The sequence below is a fragment of the Gymnoscopelus microlampas genome, assembly GCF_963454915.1.
Source record: "Gymnoscopelus microlampas genome assembly, chromosome: 2".
Classification (NCBI taxonomy): Eukaryota; Metazoa; Chordata; class Actinopteri; order Myctophiformes; family Myctophidae; genus Gymnoscopelus; species Gymnoscopelus microlampas.
Window position 1 is genome coordinate 7,901,332 of NC_139939.1, and position 17,986 is coordinate 7,919,317.

The 17,986-nt window shown below is 41.6% G+C and overlaps 2 protein-coding genes across 5 annotated transcripts in view; one reads left to right on the forward strand and one right to left on the reverse strand.

The window, feature by feature from the left end:
* LOC311036055 (zinc finger protein RFP-like) overlaps positions 1 to 12,985 on the forward strand; it is a 72,144-nt gene extending 59,159 nt beyond the window's left edge. Inside the window, exons 2-3 of one of the 2 annotated variants that reach the window (XM_084044579.1) lie at positions 10,976 to 11,017; positions 11,275 to 12,985. In XM_084044579.1, the coding sequence (XP_083900705.1) occupies positions 11,284 to 12,927 (1,644 nt within the window). In that variant the 5' untranslated portion in view covers positions 10,976 to 11,017; positions 11,275 to 11,283 and the 3' untranslated portion in view covers positions 12,928 to 12,985. The remainder of the gene's footprint in view (positions 1 to 10,975; positions 11,018 to 11,274) is intronic. The other variant, XM_084044580.1, reaches the window with a different exon arrangement.
* Positions 12,986 to 16,738: 3,753 nt separating this feature from the next.
* trim2a (tripartite motif containing 2a) overlaps positions 16,739 to 17,986 on the reverse strand; it is a 70,472-nt gene continuing 69,224 nt past the window's right edge. For 2 of the 3 annotated variants that reach the window (XR_014599816.1, XM_084044541.1), the window contains one exon: positions 16,739 to 17,986. This exon is cut by the window's right edge. The gene's annotated coding sequence lies outside the window, so the exon portion shown is untranslated. The other variant, XR_014599817.1, reaches the window with a different exon arrangement.

Here is a 17,986-nt window from a genome sequence, read left to right on the forward strand (position 1 = left end):
AGGGACAGGTCGTGGCAGACGCGCTGGGCCTCGCTGGTGAGGAAGGGAGCCAGAAGCGAGGCCCAGTCCGACACTGGCCACCTCTCTTGAGCCGCGGTGCGCTCAAACACCTCCAGGTACGCTTCAATATCATCTTCTGGTGACAATTTGGTGAGCACCTCCCGCGGTGCGCGAGTGCTGGCTACATCTCTGGCAATTCTGTCTATTAATTTTTGCACCGCTGTCTGCAAGTCAGTTTGGCTTTTCAGTAGGGCCGTTAAGGCGGTTGCGTGCTCCATCTTGTGGGTTTTGGCGTGGATCAGTAGTACCCGTATTCTCCACCATATGTGGGATACTGATCAAGGCCAAGACACAGAAGGCAGGGTATAAACCCAATAAAACGCATTTATTGAAAGCCAGGCTCAGAGAGCATTGTTTATACGTTTTTCAAACGGGGAAATAATAACAGTTCAACATAAATTCATCCCGGGTTCGGGGGGCCCGCATGCATCATAACATCAGCATTCTTTACATCTCTCTCCACAGGTTGCCTATGAGGTAAAAGAAACAGTCCTTTAGTTCTACATTTCACCAGCAATTAACATTGTGAGGGAAATAGTGGAGTAGTCGCTAACCGCCTGAGCACCCGTCTGTTCACCAGGAGAGCCAGTGCTAGACTGAGACAGAGTGGCTGCTTTTGAGGTTTGGTGCCACACCTAGCCGGTCTTCGCAGGTGCGCTCAGTTGGGGCTTATTCATGAGGGCGATTGGTAGGTAACGCCCCTCCATGACGTAGCCCAGGCTGCTGCGCTGCCTGTAGGGCCTCTCCCTGTCTCTGTCCCACTGTCTCTCCATGGTGCGGTGCTTACCTATCAGGCGATTTCCTAGCGATACACCACAACCTGTTGAGGGCGTTAGTCCACTGAGTAAGATTCTCAGTCTCCAGAGACCTGTCTGAAAGTGTGTCATCCTAAAAATGTGTTGAAAGTGAAAACGTGTATGTCCATAAGCTACAGCTACAGGTCAGAACTTTAAGGATTATGTAATAGATGTTAGACAAGTGTTAAATTAATAGGATGATCTTCCACAGCTCTCAACACTATACAACCCAAACCTCTGCTAAAGTACAATTTAACTTTAATATATTAGCTTGGTTATTATATAATTACACCACTAATATTAAAACAAATCCCCCTTCAAGGTGCTTCTGCAACTCAGCAACATCTGACCCAGATCGTCAAAGGAGCAGAGGACAAGCTGCTATCTGTGAGGAAGGAGTTTGTTCAAAGAATCTCAGACTCCATCTTGAATGAACTGCTGGATGAATTTCTGGATAAGAAGGTCATCACTCGTGAAGAATTGGATACAGCCAATGAGAAACATCCCACACAAAACAAAGCACGGCACGTTATTGACATGGTGTTGAAAAAGGGAAACAAAGCAAGTTCATTAATGATTATTACGACTCATCGGCTGGATCGTAACCTTAGTGAAAACCTACAGATGTCACCTACCGATTAGCCTGACATGCTAACCCTACGGACTAGCCGGACATGCTATCCGTGTGGAAACAATGATGTTTCTGGAGCTTTCACACTTATGCAACTAGTTTCAGGGATGAGGGGAGAGCAGAGAGGGTTAAATAGACCATGGAAGACAGATAGACACCACTGTTAAGCCTGCAAGAACACAGAAATGGGAACAAATCCACAGTGAAGTAAAGCATTTGAATGATATGTAACGTATTGCATTGTAAAAGCTACACTATAATGTAACCTTAATGTCTTATCGGGGATTTGAACCATGGTTTCCTGCACAAGTGCAGATTATAATTTTCTTATATTTTTAACCACTGAGCCAATAGAGCCTGCCTGCTTGCTCAGGGGCGTCCTCAGAGTTACTCCTGTAAGGGGCCATTTGGAACCCCCTCAGGCACCCCCAAGGGTCCCTGGACCCCACTTTGAGAACCACTGGCCTACACTCTTAGAATCAGGAACACAGATCAGTGTTCATGATGATTCTCCTCATGGATTCACTCTGTTCGACACCATGAAACTCAGGGAGTTTGTTTTAGTTTTGTAGATCTTTTATTCTTCCGTTTTTTTAAACAGTAAATGACGCGATGCAGTGATCTGATGCTGTTGTTGGATTCTTAATGTGTTTATTTGTATCTATGATTTACTTTGTGTTTCTTTCCCTGGGAGTGGAGCATATCACTGCAGAATCTATTTCAAAATACTACTGTTGGTTTATAAAGATTTAAATGGTTTAAATGCTACTGTTGGTTTATAAAAGCTTTGAGAAACGTGAGAATACATATATCATTTTGGGGGTCCTTGACATGGAAAAGTTTGAGAACCACTGATATAGAAAAAGGTTTTTCAGAGCCTCGTCTTCATAGGTTAATCTGTCCCTGGCTCTGACATCATGGAAATTCGGAAATATAGCACTGAGTGCACTGGCCAATACAAACTATTAGGCGAGTGCACTCCAGTGCGCCATTTCCGAACGCACCCCATATGTCACCAGTAGTGGAGTACTCAACCACAGTACTTGAGTTAAAGTATAAATACTCAAATATTACTACGACAAGTGCAAATTACTTAGATTTGCACTTGAGTCAAAGTACTGGAGTACTTGAAATGTATATTTAAGTATTCAAAAATACAAATTACAAAGTACAAAAAAATATATCAAGAATAGTGAAAATAGCAGATCTACAAGCCCACAATTAGTAAAAAATATTACACATTTGATATTAAATTAATTGAATTTATTTGAATTAATTAGTTTATATGTAAAAGTAATGTCTGCGGACATTAAACACATATTCATCTGGGGGTCCTTGACATGAAAATGTTTAAGAACCAGTCGTGTAAAGTAACCAAGTATATTTACTCAAGTACTGCACTTATATTCTACTCCACTACATCTCAGAGGCAAATATTATACATTTACTCCACTACAATTATTTGAAAACTTTTTTTTTTTTATCTTTGCTGATAAAATATATTGTTTTATTAAACATACATTAACCACTTTAGCACTATTTTATACCTAGGCTATTTGAAAATAGCAGATCAAGCTCACAACGGGTCGCATTGCGACGCATTGTGATCTGCTATTTTCAAACATTTGAGTACTTTTGAAGTGTAGTGTGAGTACTCACACTACACACACAATGACAACTGGTTCATATCAGCACACACACTACACACACAATGACAACACTTTAACACAATGACACGGTTCATATCAACACACACACTACACACACAATGACAACACTTTAACACAATGACACGGTTCATATCAACACACACACTACACACAATGACAACACTTTAACACAGTCCTGGTTCATATCAACACACATGTGGTATCTAGCCATAAGGAACCGGCAGAGAATAGGGTCCATATCCGGGGAGGAAATAAGTCACAGGTCAGAGACCGGAGTTTTCTTTCTCAACAATTCACTTTATTACTTTATTGTACAAGTCCTTTAGCAATCCATACATTTGAGTCAAATCAATATATTGCGCATCTTGTCCATAGAATCTGCTTTATTCTGTTGCATCGTGGCATCCGCTTACTTGTCAAACATGGCGCCCCGTTCTCCTCAAAAACAAGTCCTTTTATACAAGTTTCTAAGAACAATGGCTTCTGGGCTGGGCCCGTAAGTCAATACAATGGATAACATCTGCCCCCCTTCACTCTGACACATGAAAATATTTCTTTAACCTTATCTATAAAACCGTACTTTCCCATACACTCACATTTATAACATTATTATACAAGATTTTATTAGCTTCGAAATAAGTCTAAACATTAACATGTCCGACGTATGAATGATCTAGACATTTAAGGTTATTTAAGGAGACAAGCGCTCCTCCAGAGTTCCTCGGCTGTTTACCATACTTGGAGAGCTTTTCTCCCCCAGGAGAAAACATCATGTTCACTTGCATTAACCTCAGATTTAAAACACAGAATGACATGGAACTGGAACACTAATTGAAGCTGATAATCTCTGATGATTGGATGAAATTGAAAACACACACACACACACACACACACACACACACACACACACACACACACACACGTATTGTCATCCTTTTTACGGTGTGACTCAGCGACACTCTTGTATGATGAAGTATGACTTTAATTTACGATAAAACATAAAAAGTTGAAATATGGAGATACAAGGTTTCTGCCCGACAGCAACAATATTAATGTTATAGTCTTAATTTTTTGCCAATTATTTGGGGTCCACTTGCCCACCAGTGGGCCGGGCCACAGGTTGGGAGTCGCTGCACTAAACCATAACAGAGGGAAAAACAGATGAAGTACAGAGAAGAGTGGAGGCTGTGAAGGGTTAACAGCAGCAACAGAGCTGCCTCTCAGTCAGTGACGCAATCTACAGTCTAAAGTTTAGTAATCTATAGGGACTATAGTGACACACACACACACACACACACACACACACACACACACACACACACACACACACACACACACACACACACACACACACACACACACACACACACACACACACACGTAGGGTGTGTAGTATATAGGACCCAAAAGTAGAACAGCCGAACCAGGTTTACAAGCAAAACGTCTTTATTAACGTTGAATTCAGAAATCCAAAATAATAGGTAAGGCGGCTGATGGTAAGGCAGGCAGGCTGGCGGGCAGGCAGTAGGCGTGGAGGTACAGGATCTGAGACAGGGAGACAAGGAGTTAATAGACTGCCGAATACAGGAGAAAACTGAGGAGCTGAGGCACAGGTGTTTACCAGTCGAACACTGAATAATCTGGCAAGGGCTGGAGTCCAGAGCCAGGGCTTTTATCTGCTCCACTTGATGAGCAGATCACTCCCAGGTGAGCAGGCAGCTCCACAGCCCGATGATGGAATTGGAAGGTAACGCCCAGGCAGACCATCCCCACGCCCACACAGCACACACCAGACACATAGGAAAACAGGGAAAAAAGGAGAAAACAGCCAGCCCATAACAGTACCCCCCCTCAATGGGAGCCTCCAGGCGACCCACCAGGCTTGTCAGGATGGGCCAAACGGAAGTCCCTGACAAGCTGAGGGTCCAGGATGAAGGACCGAGGAACCCAGGACCTCTCTTCTGGACCGTATCCTTCCCAATCCACAAGATACTGATAACCCCGGCCACGGGGACGAATATCCAACAGCCGTTGGACCGTATAGGCAGGGTGGTCATCAATGATCCGGGCGGGTGGAGGGGGCTTGGATGGAGGGCAGAGAGGACTGGAGGATACTGGTTTAAGTCGAGACACATGAAAGGTAGGATGAACCCTCATAGTGCTAGGTAACTTCAATCTGACAGCAGATGGATTGATGACACGTTCCACCACAAATGGCCCAATATAGCGTGGAGCCAATTTCTTAGATTCAACTCTGAGTGGAATATCTTTGGATGAAAGCCAAACACTCTGACCTGGTTTGTATTCGGGAGCCCGTACCCGATGGCGGTCAGCGACACGACAGTTGTTTTCAGCAGAGCGTAGCAGAGCAGCACGTGCCTCTTTCCAAACCTTACAACATCTGCGGAGGTGCAACTGGACCGAAGGAACAGCCAATTCACTTTCCTGGGAGGGAAACAACGGTGGCTGATAGCCTAAAGAGGCCTCAAACGGAGACAGTCCTGTGGCAGCACTGGTTAAAGAATTATGAGAATACTCCACCCAAGCCAGATGTGAACTCCACGATGCAGGGTTGGTAGCAGTAACACACCGTAGGGCAGCCTCCAAATCTTGGTTAGCCCTCTCTGTCTGGCCGTTCGACTGAGGATGGAAACCAGAAGATAAACTCACAGTTGCACCCAATGCTTTACAGAATGATTTCCAAACCTGAGATATAAATTGGGGGCCACGGTCTGAAACAATGTCCAATGGAATACCATGAAGGCGGAAAACGTGGTGCACTAACAGATCAGCCGTTTCATAGGCTGTAGGGAGATTTGGAAGGGCCACAAAATGAACTGCCTTTGAAAAACGGTCAACAATGGTGAGTATGACAGTGTTACCTTGGGAGGTGGGCAACCCAGTGACAAAGTCAAGGGCAATATGGGACCATGGACGACTTGGAACGGGTAATGGATGCAACAGACCAGCAGGTGGACGATGTGAAGATTTTCCTCGGGCACAGACGGAGCAGGCGGAGACGAATGCCCGGGCATCTGCCTCCATGGCAGGCCACCAAAAGTGACGTCTGAGGAGTGACACGGTGCGGTTCCTCCCCGGATGACAGGCAAGGTTGGAGTTGTGTGTCCATTGAAGAACCTGAGAACGAGCTGAATCAGGAACAAACAGGCAGTTAGGTGGGCCATTCCCTGGGTCTGGCTGTGTTAGCTGAGCCTCCCTTATTGCCGACTCAATCTCCCAGGAAACAGCTGCCACCACACAGGAGGGGGAGACGATGGTGTCCGGACTGGTAGGCTGCTCATCAGGAGTATGCTGGCGGGACAAAGCATCAGGCTTGACATTCTTAGACCCAGGACGATAGGTAATGGTAAAGTTAAACCTCCCAAAAAATAAGGCCCAACGAGCCTGGCGAGAATTTAGACGTTTGGCTGATTGAATATAGGCTAAGTTCTTATGGTCCGTCCACACAATAAATGGGTGCTCAGATCCTTCTAACCAATGTCTCCACTCTTCCAATGCCAGTTTTACTGCTAATAGCTCCTTGTTACCAACATCATAGTTCCGCTCGGCGGAGTCAAGACTTTGAGAAAAAAAAGCACAAGGGTGTACCTTTTGATCCTGGCTGGCCCGCTGAGAGAGTACTGCCCCAACCCCTGTATCAGATGCATCAACCTCCACAATAAACTGCAGAGAAGGGTCTGGATGAACAACAATAGGAGCAGAGGTGAACAGATGTTTGAGCTTACAGAACGCCTGTTCTGCTTCTGAGGACAAGTTAAATGAGACAAGTGTGGAGGTAAGCTTATTCAGAGGTGCCACAACTTTGCTATAGTTCTTCACAAAGCGGCGATAAAAATTTGCGAACCCCAAAAATCTTTGAAGAAGTTTACGGGTAGTAGGTGTAGGCCACTCTGCTACCGCTCTGACCTTCCCTGGATCTGCTCTCATCTGTCCTTTCTCCACAATGAAGCCCAAAAAACTGACCGTACTGACGTGGAACTCACACTTCTCGGCTTTCGCGTAGAGTTTATTTTCCAACAGCCTCTGGAGAACCTGGCGGACATGGGAAACGTGATCAGACATGTTCTTGGAAAAAATTAATATATCATCAAGATATACGAAAACGAAACGATTCAGAAAGTCCCTTAACACATCGTTCACCAAGGCTTGAAAAACCCCAGGAGCATTGGTGACTCCAAAAGGCATTACCAGATATTCGAAATGTCCCAATGCAGTGTTAAAGGCAGTCTTCCACTCATCTCCTTTCTTAATCCTGACCAGATGATAGGCGTTCCTGAGATCCAATTTAGTGAACACCGTTGCTCCATGGAGAAAATCAAAAGCAGAGTTCATTAATGGCAGAGGATACTTGTTTTGTACGGTTATGTGATTAAGCCCTCTATAGTCAATACAAGGGCGCAAGGTAGCATCCTTTTTGGCCACAAAAAAAAAAACCTGCACCCACAGGAGAGGAAGATGGTCGAATAATTCCTGCCGTTAAAGAGTCCTTAATGTATTTTTCCATGGCCTCCCGCTCAGGACGTGACAGATTGTAAAGTCTACTAGACGGTAACGGGGCACCAGAGAGTAGATCAATTGCACAATCATAGGGGCGATGTGGTGGTAGAGAGAGAGCCAGATCCTTTCTAAAAACACGTCCCAGGTCATGATAATTAGCAGGAATAGAGGACAAATCCATAGGTTCAGGATCAGGGGAAACAGTGACCTCTGCAGGGGGCAGAGCAGATTGCAGGCAGGACGAATGACAAAATTTACTCCAGCTAATAATTGTTCCAGCAGACCAGTCAATGTGAGGGTTATGTTGCTTTAACCAAGGAGAACCCAGCACAAGGGGTGTTTGAGGAGAAACAATTATCTTGAACTGAATCAACTCCCTATGATTACCAGAAAGGATCAAAGACACAGGTACAGTTTGATGAGTAACACGGGCCAATAATCTCCCATCCAATGCATTAGCAGTGAGTGGCTTCTCCAGGTGAACTAAAGGAATCTTAGCCTGGCGGGCAAAATTACTGTCCAAAAAACTGTCATCAGCGCCCGAATCAACTAGAGCCGAAAGCGGCAAAGACACCTGATTGACACATAAAATGGCTTGGATCTGCATTCTGTATATATGAATATTTAGCAGACCTTTAGCAGCATCCCCACTGTGATCTGGGTGGTCAAAAACGCCCTTTACTTTTGACACAAAATCATTGAAGGAGAGCAAGGTCATAGGTCGACTTGAATTAGCTGCCTCTGCCCAAGCCAAGGCCCTTCCTCTCAGTAACCCCAACACATAATGTACCTTAGATTGATCTGAAGGAAAGGTAAGTGGTCTCTGCATAAACACCATGGAGCATTGGAGGAAAAAACCCCGACACTTATCCAGATCCCCGGAAAACGGCTCTGGGTCCGGAGCATATGAATCTCTGTCAGCGGGTGGGGCCGCAGGTGGTACAGGTTGCTGTGGGCCGGCAGGAACGGGAGGTGCTGCTGGATTGAGTTGAGCGGTTAACTGGTTCATTGCAGTGGCTAATTGGCCAATCTGATTTAGCAGGGTTTGATTATTGTTAGAGAGTTCTTGCAAGGCTTGATTGTGTCGTCCCAATAGTACTCCTTGGTTCTCAAGAACCTTACGTAAATCTGGCTCTGGCTGTTCTAGGTCCATATTGTTGGCCAGATTATTCTGTTAGGGTGTGTAGTATATAGGACCCAAAAGTAGAACAGCCGAACCAGGTTTACAAGCAAAACGTCTTTATTAACGTTGAATTCAGAAATCCAAAATAATAACTTAGGTAAGGCGGCTGATGGCAAGGCAGGCAGGCTGGCGGGCAGGCAGTAGGCGTGGAGGTACAGGATCTGAGACAGGGAGACAAGGAGTTAATAGACTGCCGAATACAGGAGAAAACTGAGGACCTGAGGCACAGGTGTTTACCGGTCGAACACTGAATAATCTGGCAAGGGCTGGAGTCCAGAGCCAGGGCTTTTATCTGCTCCACTTGATGAGCAGATCACTCCCAGGTGAGCAGGCAGCTCCACAGCCCGATGATGGAATTGGAAGGTAACGCCCAGGCAGACCATCCCCACGCCCACACAGCACACACCAGACACATAGGAAAACAGGGAAAAAAGGAGAAAACAGCCAGCCCATAACACACACACACACACACACACACACACACACACACACACACACACACACACACACACACACACACACACACACACACACACACACACACACACGCACTAAAATATAGTTAATTTGTAAATTGTTGTTTGTATTACTTAAATCTTACATTCAAATACCTGCAGGTCCTAACATTAAACATTGCCATTTTGACACCAATTTGTAAAAGTAAGCGTTGAATAAAATAATTATGTAAAAATAGAATTGTGTGCATGTTAGCAGCAACTAACGCTAACCCTCAACTATTCTTACAAAATGGACAATTATTATGAATCCTTATCTTTAAACCTGCACTATGTGACTTTTTTAATGAATAAAATGTATTTTTTTCCAAATGGTATGGTAGAGCATGTTTATACAATATAACTTATACAATTAGGATTTTTGTATTTTGTCTCTCTGCTCTTCTATTGAGACATTTAGATCGTGTCAAAGGTCATGTCTCACCAAGACACAGGATCTGACACCAATTTTGACCTGATGGTCAAGATTCATTTATATCATTTATCCCCTGAGCAAGCAGGCAGGCTCTATTAGCTCAATGGTAAAGTGTCAGGACTTGTGCAGGAAACCGGGTTCAAATCCGAGGTAGAAGAGGAAAGTTACATAGTGCAGCTTTAATTTCTTAAGGAATATAAATATTTTGTTATTATTATTAGCTGATCTATAAGCTCACAACGCGTCGTAATACGACGCGTTGTGATACTCTCCACATGCTGTTTAATCTGGACTTCAATGACCAGCTGTATTTGTATGTAAGAAATGTGCTTTAAAGCAATGGTTCATGTCAAAGTCACATTGAGCTTGTAGATTGTTTATTTTCGAATAGCCAAAGTATAAAATAGGGTTGAAGAGGCTAAACATTTAGCTGGGGACCCCCTGGCACCCCCTCAAGGACCCCTGGAGGTACCCAGACACCACTTTGAGAACCACTGCAATAAATAAATGAATGATTGACTGTGGTACGGTGGACTTCACAAACATAACATGCATAAAAATATACCATGAAATAGTTTTTAACATAAATGTTTCATAGTCATGTTATCATTAAAATCATAGTGTTTTGCCAATTATTAATCATGTTTAAAGTGGGGACCCCCCCACCCTGACAAGCACTTGAATGTAAGAGGCATTACATTTAGTTTGAGTCGGTTCCAAAGATAAATATCTTTGCCTCTTTCTTATATTATTTGACAATTTGGCCAATGTTTGAACAGTTTTTATAGTATAGTTTGTTGATTACTTTTGATGCAGTAATGGTCCTTTTCCTTAAGTATTAAAAATGTCTTGATAGTCCTTAAATTGTCACTCCACTGTCATCTGGGGACCCCTCCAAAATCATGTGGTGGGTCCCCACCCACAGGTTGAGAACCACTGCACTAAACCATACCGGAAAGGGAAACAAGTGAAGTACAGAGAAGAGTGGAGGCTGTGAAGGGTTAACAGCAGCAACAGAGCAGCCTCTCAGTCAGTGAAGCAATCTACAGTGAAAGTTAAAGTGTTCATGTAGTTTGGTGGCAGCCAACACACACACACACACACACACACACACACACACACACACACACACACACACACACACACACACACACACACACACGCTCTCTACCAGATAAACCTTCAGTTCAACAGGATATTTGTTGAAATATTGAGAACGTAAAGAAAGGTGAGTACATGAGATATGGATTTATTATTCTGTAACAGAGAACAAAGGCATATGAAACTGTGACACAATCTTATTAGTTTCGTTTTCTAAATAGTCTAAAATAGTCGAATAGTTCAGTTGGTAAAATGACAGACTTCCCTTACAGTATGTGCCAACATTATTGAGCTCTATTCTAATATGATCAGATCAGATTCACAATTATTAAAGCTGTGAGTAGTAACATTCAAGAATATTTTTTCCCCCATGTTTATTTTCAGTGTATAGAAATGGCGTGTGCCAGCAGTCTCCTGTCTGAAGAGCAGTTCCTGTGTTCTATCTGTCTGGATGTGTTCACTGATCCAATCACCATTCCATGTGGACACAACTACTGCAACACCTGTATCACACATTACTGGGACACTAGTGATGTGTGTCAGTGTCCACTATGCAATGAAACCTTCGAAAAGAGACCAAAGTTCTCTGTTAATAAAGTCCTCTCTGAGATGGCTGACCAGTTCAGGAAGTCACAGAAGCTGACATACAATTCCACACCAAACCAGGAACCTGCTGAACCAGATGAAGTCTCCTGTGACGTCTGTACTGAGATAAAGCTCAAAGCCCTGAAGTCCTGCCTGGTGTGTCTGACCTCCTACTGTGAGACTCACCTGGAGCCTCACCACAGAGTCACACGGTTAAAACGACACAAACTAATCGACCCTGTAAAGAACCTGGAAGACATTCTGTGTAAGAAACATGACAGACCTCTGGAGCTGTTCTGTAAGACTGACCACATGTGTGTTTGTCAGTTCTGCACCGAGTCAGACCACAATTTACATCAAATTGTATCTCTGGAAGAAGCATATGAAGGGAAGAAGGCTGAGCTGGGAAAGACAGAGGCTGAAGTTCAGCAGATGATCCAGTTGAGACAAGTGAAGATTCAGGAGGTCAAACATTCAGTACAGCTCAGCAAGAAAGATGCAGACAGAGAGATAGCAGACAGTGTGCAGGTCTTCACCGCTCTGATGAGCTGTATTGAGAGAAGCCAGGCTGAGGTCATTGATGTGATTGAAGAGAAGCAGAAAACAACAGAGAAACAGGCTGAAGGCTTCATTAAAGATCTGCAACAGGAAATCACTGAGTTAAAGAAGAGAAGCTCTGAGCTGAAGCAGCTCTCACACACTGAAGACCACCTCCAACTCCTCCAGAACGTCTCATCCATCAACACCCCTCCACCCACCAAGGACTGGACAAACATCAATGTCCATCAGTCTTCATATGTGGGGACTGTGAGGACAGCTGTGGCTCAGCTGGAGAAGACACTAAGTCAAGAGATGGAGAAGAGGCTGTGTGATGCTGAGCTGAGGAGGATCCAGCAATATGCAGTGGATGTAACTCTGGACCCTGATACAGCAAATCCCTACCTGCTCCTGTCTGAGGATGGAAAACAAGTGAGTTGTGGAAACGTAAACAAGAAACTCCCAGACAACAAAGAGAGATTCTCTAATATTTCCTGTGTCTTGGGAAAGAAAAGCTTCTCCTCAGGAAGGTTTTACTATGAGGTTCAGGTTAAAGATAAGACTGACTGGAGTTTAGGAGTGGCCAGAGAGTCCATCAACAGGAAAGGGAAAATCGCACTGAGCCCTGACAATGGTTACTGGACTATATTGTTGGAGAAAGGAAATGAGTACAGGGCTGCTGCTGGCCCTGCTGTCGTCCTCCCTGTAAAGCAGAAGCTCCAGAAAGTGGGAGTGTTTGTAGATTATGAGGAGGGTCTGGTCTCCTTTTATGATGTGGAGACCAGAGTTCATCTCTACTCTTTCACTGGCTGCACCTTCACTGAGAAACTCTGTCCATTCTTCAGTCCTGAGCCTAATAATGATGGTAAAAACTCTGCTCCTCTGATCATATCTCCTGTCAATCACACCGACTAATTTTATTCTGTTTTTCTTTTTGTCTATGGAAGGGCTAATTTACAGGTTTATTTCTTTTTTCAACTGTCATTTCAAATCCAGCCATTTAACTGCTGTTCTTAACTTATGTATTCTATTGGGCCATTTAGTCATTAATTCATTAATTGAGAAACTCTTTCCATTTTACATTATTTAATCCTCATCCTAATACTATTGGTAAACATCTTCACTGATCATCACTCCTCCTGTCTAAAAGAGATTACTTAAATCTTATATTCAGATTCAGAATTGTTTTGTCACCAACTTGTAAAAAAAAAAGAGAGTTGAATAAAATAAATATATACAAATATTATTGCGTGCATGTCCCGCCTCCCTGTCCTGTTTCACTCAGAAATACACTACGATATGTAACTGAAATAGTTTCCAAATGCAGTTTAATCTGGATGTTATGTATGAAATGTGCTCTAAAGCAGTGGTTCTCAAACATTTTCATGTCAAAGATGAGAAGATTCGTGTTCAAAATGTACAAAATTATTCAAAGATTTTCCACAACTGCAAAATGTTGGAAAATAGCAGATCTGCAAGCTCACAGTGAGCTTGTGGATCAGCTATTTTCGAATAGCCTTAGTATAAAAATGTGATAAAGTAAACTGATCCTCATTTTGCTGTGCAGAGAAATGCAGAACAGCAGAAAAGCAGAATCATAACAAATTTAAGATGAGAAATGGGTACTCTCTCCTGATTGGATGACATTAACCACCTGAAAACCTGAAAATGTATGTTCTGTTTACTAAAGAGCTCGAGAGAAGAGAGACCACTGTTACTGAACAAACACTGTGTAGTAATGATTATCAGAATATAGAACTTAACTTTTTAACAAAAAACCTTAACCACTTAAACCCCAGCATCGGTATTGTGAGGAAAGCTTTTGCTGAAAATAGCAGATCGACAAGCTCACGTTGCGTCACATTGTGAGCTTGCCGATCGGGTATTTTCAGTGAAAGCTTTCCCCACAATAACAGAAAACAGAAAATACACTAGTATTGAGCCCTGAGGGACTCCGGTCAACCATATGGGGTTTAAGTGGTTAATAAAATATCAATTTCACTACCTTTAATTGGAATAATGACTACATTGGGAGAAAACAAGGGGTGAAAAAAAGCCTAGTACATAAAGCTGACATTCTGCTTGAGGCCATAGTTGACCTCCAGCGTTTCGAGCTTGTAGATCTGCTACTTTTGATGCTTTTGTGCTGTAGCATGATCAAGTAGGGCATTAATTTATGAATAATAAAACACAAAAGGTTAGAATACATGGAGATGAGAGGTTTCTGCCCTACAGCAACGATATACTGCATAATACTGTTGAAGTTATGCTGCAAGTTTTATATGTGTTTTATTCCCAAACTCTTTCAGCTCCAGATCCTAAAGATTCATTTTGTGTCTCCTCGAGACCCAAACGTAAATATATATATAATATATATATATATATATATTTTTTGTATTTATCGATTAAAGGGGTATTTCACTGTAAAACCTTTCTGGGGTCTTTTAAACGTCTACTTTGGACTTTTGTGAGCACCCCAGACAGTTTTTAAGTTGCTTGATTCAGTATTTAGATATTTCATATGCATTAGATCAGACACGCCCCCTTCCTATATGATACCCATTCAGGTTCAATTTCCTGTTTAGCCATTTTAGATTAATTGAAAACATACTTCCCTCGTTCTGGTGACTAATATTGTCCTTCTAAATTGTGTGAGGGGGTTTTGTTGTCTTATTGTCCCCCCCCCCCCCCCCCCCCCTCGGCCAAGCTAACATTGGTCAAGCCTCACGTGACACGTGACAATACGTTGAAAGAGTGTGCTCTGATTGGCTAGTGAGACGCATGACGTATAGCGGCCTATTAATAGATGTGTCACTTTGAAAGAGTCTTGGCCTCTTTCAAAGTGAGGTAAGACAGGAGTAATCACGAAATGGCTGAGAAATGGCGGAGTAACACTTAAGACAGGATTAATCAAGTAACACTTAAGACAGGATTAATCAGGAACAGTACTGGCGGAGACCTGTGCTCCGAGGAGCACATTTTCTAGTTTATATAGTTTATTTATAAAAAAATATATATGAAAGAAAATATAATTGAATCAACCTTTGTTATGTAAAAGTATTTGAAGGACAATATCAGCCACCAGAACAAAAATAGCAGATCTACAAGCTTACAAGCTCACAACATGTCGCAAAGCGACGCGTTGTGAGCTTGTAGATCTGCTATTTTCAAATTGCCAAAGTTTAATTAAGGCTGAAGTTGTTAATGCATTTTTTGTAATAATACTCAAAATCTACAAAGTAACTAGTTACTAAAGTTTTCTAGGAATTGTAGTGGAGTAAAAGTACAACACTTCCCTTTGAGATGTAGTGGAGTAGAAGTAAAAGAAAAGTATTGAAAATTGAAAATACTCCAGTCAAGTAAAAAATAATTCCTCATAATTGTACTTACAGTAAGTACAATACTTGAGTACATACTTAGTACTTAGTTACTTTCCACCACTGCACACAAGTCACTCTACTGCAGTAGGAGGACTGCAAACCTCTCAACAGATCGGAATGCATTGCAGTGAATGATAGAAAATATATTATTATATGATTCATTTATGATTATATCATTATAGAATTATATTAGTCTGTGGTTGTTGTGATATTAATATCTCACATCCACAACATTATCATTACACTGAGACCTGGCTACCTCATATTGATTGGTATTAGTAAGCAGTACAAAATAATGATGAATCTGTTCGCCATCTGTGATGTGACTCATTTTCACGATGCTCTGATGCCCCCTACTGTCTGCTGTTACAAATTGCATCTAATAGCCTACTTTACAAGATTCAGACAGAAAGAGCATTAGTTAACTGAAAATAAAATAAAAAAATCTAACTGAAACTATATTGTGTACTTTATACAAAACTAACTAAAATTACAAAATATACAGAAATATCTGTCAGTTTTGGTCAAATGTGTCATCACAACAAGCATGAGGATGCAATAAGTGTTTATGGAGACTGTCTGGGATGTCTACATGACTTTGAGTCAAATGTCTTCACAAAGTGTTGACATTGTGTTGGAACAATTCTGAACTGCTTATAATAACACTCAAAATAATACTTTACTAACATAAAACTACATTGAAAGTTAACAAACCTTCACGTGAATCTAACTGAATCTAAACTTAACCGAAAACATGTAAAATAAAATAAAAAAAAGTAAAAACTAATGCGAAATACAAAATTGTAATACCATTGTTTCCAAGGGTGTGTTTTATGGATGATGTTGGAATTAGTTAAGGTGTTGTACACACTATACTGTAGCCCAATAAATACTACTGTACAGTATCCTACACACAATATATAAAACCATATCATAAACCATATTAACCAGTGGTTCTCAACTAGGCTACCTCCAAATTAATATGTATTTGGCCGCGGACCCCCATCTGAAAGTCATTAAACTGGACCCCCAGGGGTCTCCCTCAAGGATCCCTGGGGGTCCCCGGACCCCACTTTGAGAACCACTGTCATAAAGCATAATATACACATGGTACAGTGAGTACACTGTATGCAGCTGGGCATTTCCTTCACTTTATGATAAACACTTAAAAGATAATGAATGGAAAAGTCAAAACAAAAGTTTCAGTATATATTGTGATGCTGAAACTATATGTTATAAACATGACATTCAGGTTGTTATCAGTTCCAAAACTGCAGGAGAAGTCAGTTTATAAAACATGTGAGGAGTTGCATTTAGTTGGAATCAGGACAGGAGCACAAACACAGTAGTATTTCCTATGGGCACTTTAATTCCATTTGGCATCACAGATATTAACATGACTCAGGAAATCAGGGAAACATGACACAGGAAAACTGCAGGAATGTGAACACAGTGGACGACTGGATTCATAAGGAAACATAACATGAGTTTGAAGGAAAACTGCGGTGTAACGACACAAACAAATCAAACAAATTAAGGTTGATGTGAATGATTAGACAAGAAGAGACTCGACTGTTCAACTATAATTATTCCATGTCGTCACTGTCAGGCAGAAACCTTGTATCTCCATTTGTTTTTTAACTTTTTTTTTTGTAAATTAATCCCTTACTTTGTCATACTACTACAGTGTGACACAAAAGTAGAATTTAAGCTATTTACAAAAATGTTAAAGATAAGTTGAGTTAAAGTGAAAGTGGTTAAATGTGTCTGTCTGTGGGTTTTTATAAATATTCAACCAACTAAAAGTAGCTAAAAGAGCTTGTGACTAAATAACAACATTGGATCCACAGGAACAAAGGCTGTTTTTTTATTTCCTGAAAAGTCACAGTTTTGGACATTTCCAGCTGACAGTGACGATATGTTTGTTTAGAAGGACTTAGGAGGTTTCCAGCTGACAGTGACGATATGTTTGTTTAGAAGCGTAAGATAACTGAGATTGAACTCCATCTGTTAGCAGTTCTGAGGATGTGTTTGACAAACTACTGTAACAGAACATGACCTCAGTGTTCAGCTGAACATCATATTCTATTTCTCTTTGTTCCGTTGAGGGGTCTTCAACGTTTTGTTTTTCAGGCCAAGGACCCCTTAGCTGAGAGAAAGATGAAACAGGGACCCCCACTACATATTGTATGAAAAATAATTATGTTGCAGATTAGATTTCATAGATAGCTTCATAGAATTGACAGCACTATCATTAGTGTTGTGTAAATTCATGTTTTTAAGAGCAACCTTTAAGAGCATAGAACATTAGTTTTTATGTTTTTATTCTCTAGGCTTTTGATAGGACTAAAACAATATGCTCCATTTTTTTCACGTTGATAATGTTTGTAAACATCAGAGTAAAACACATTTTATTTTAAGTTACAAATTGCATATTTTCAATCTACAAATCAAACTCTTTAAGATTGCATGTGAATGTAAATCCAGGGTCCCCACACATTTTTAGCAATGAATTTCCAAAACTTTCCCAAAACTTTTCCAGAATATTTAGCCCAATTTCCAGGCCTATATAACAATCATTCGGCGCAATAATG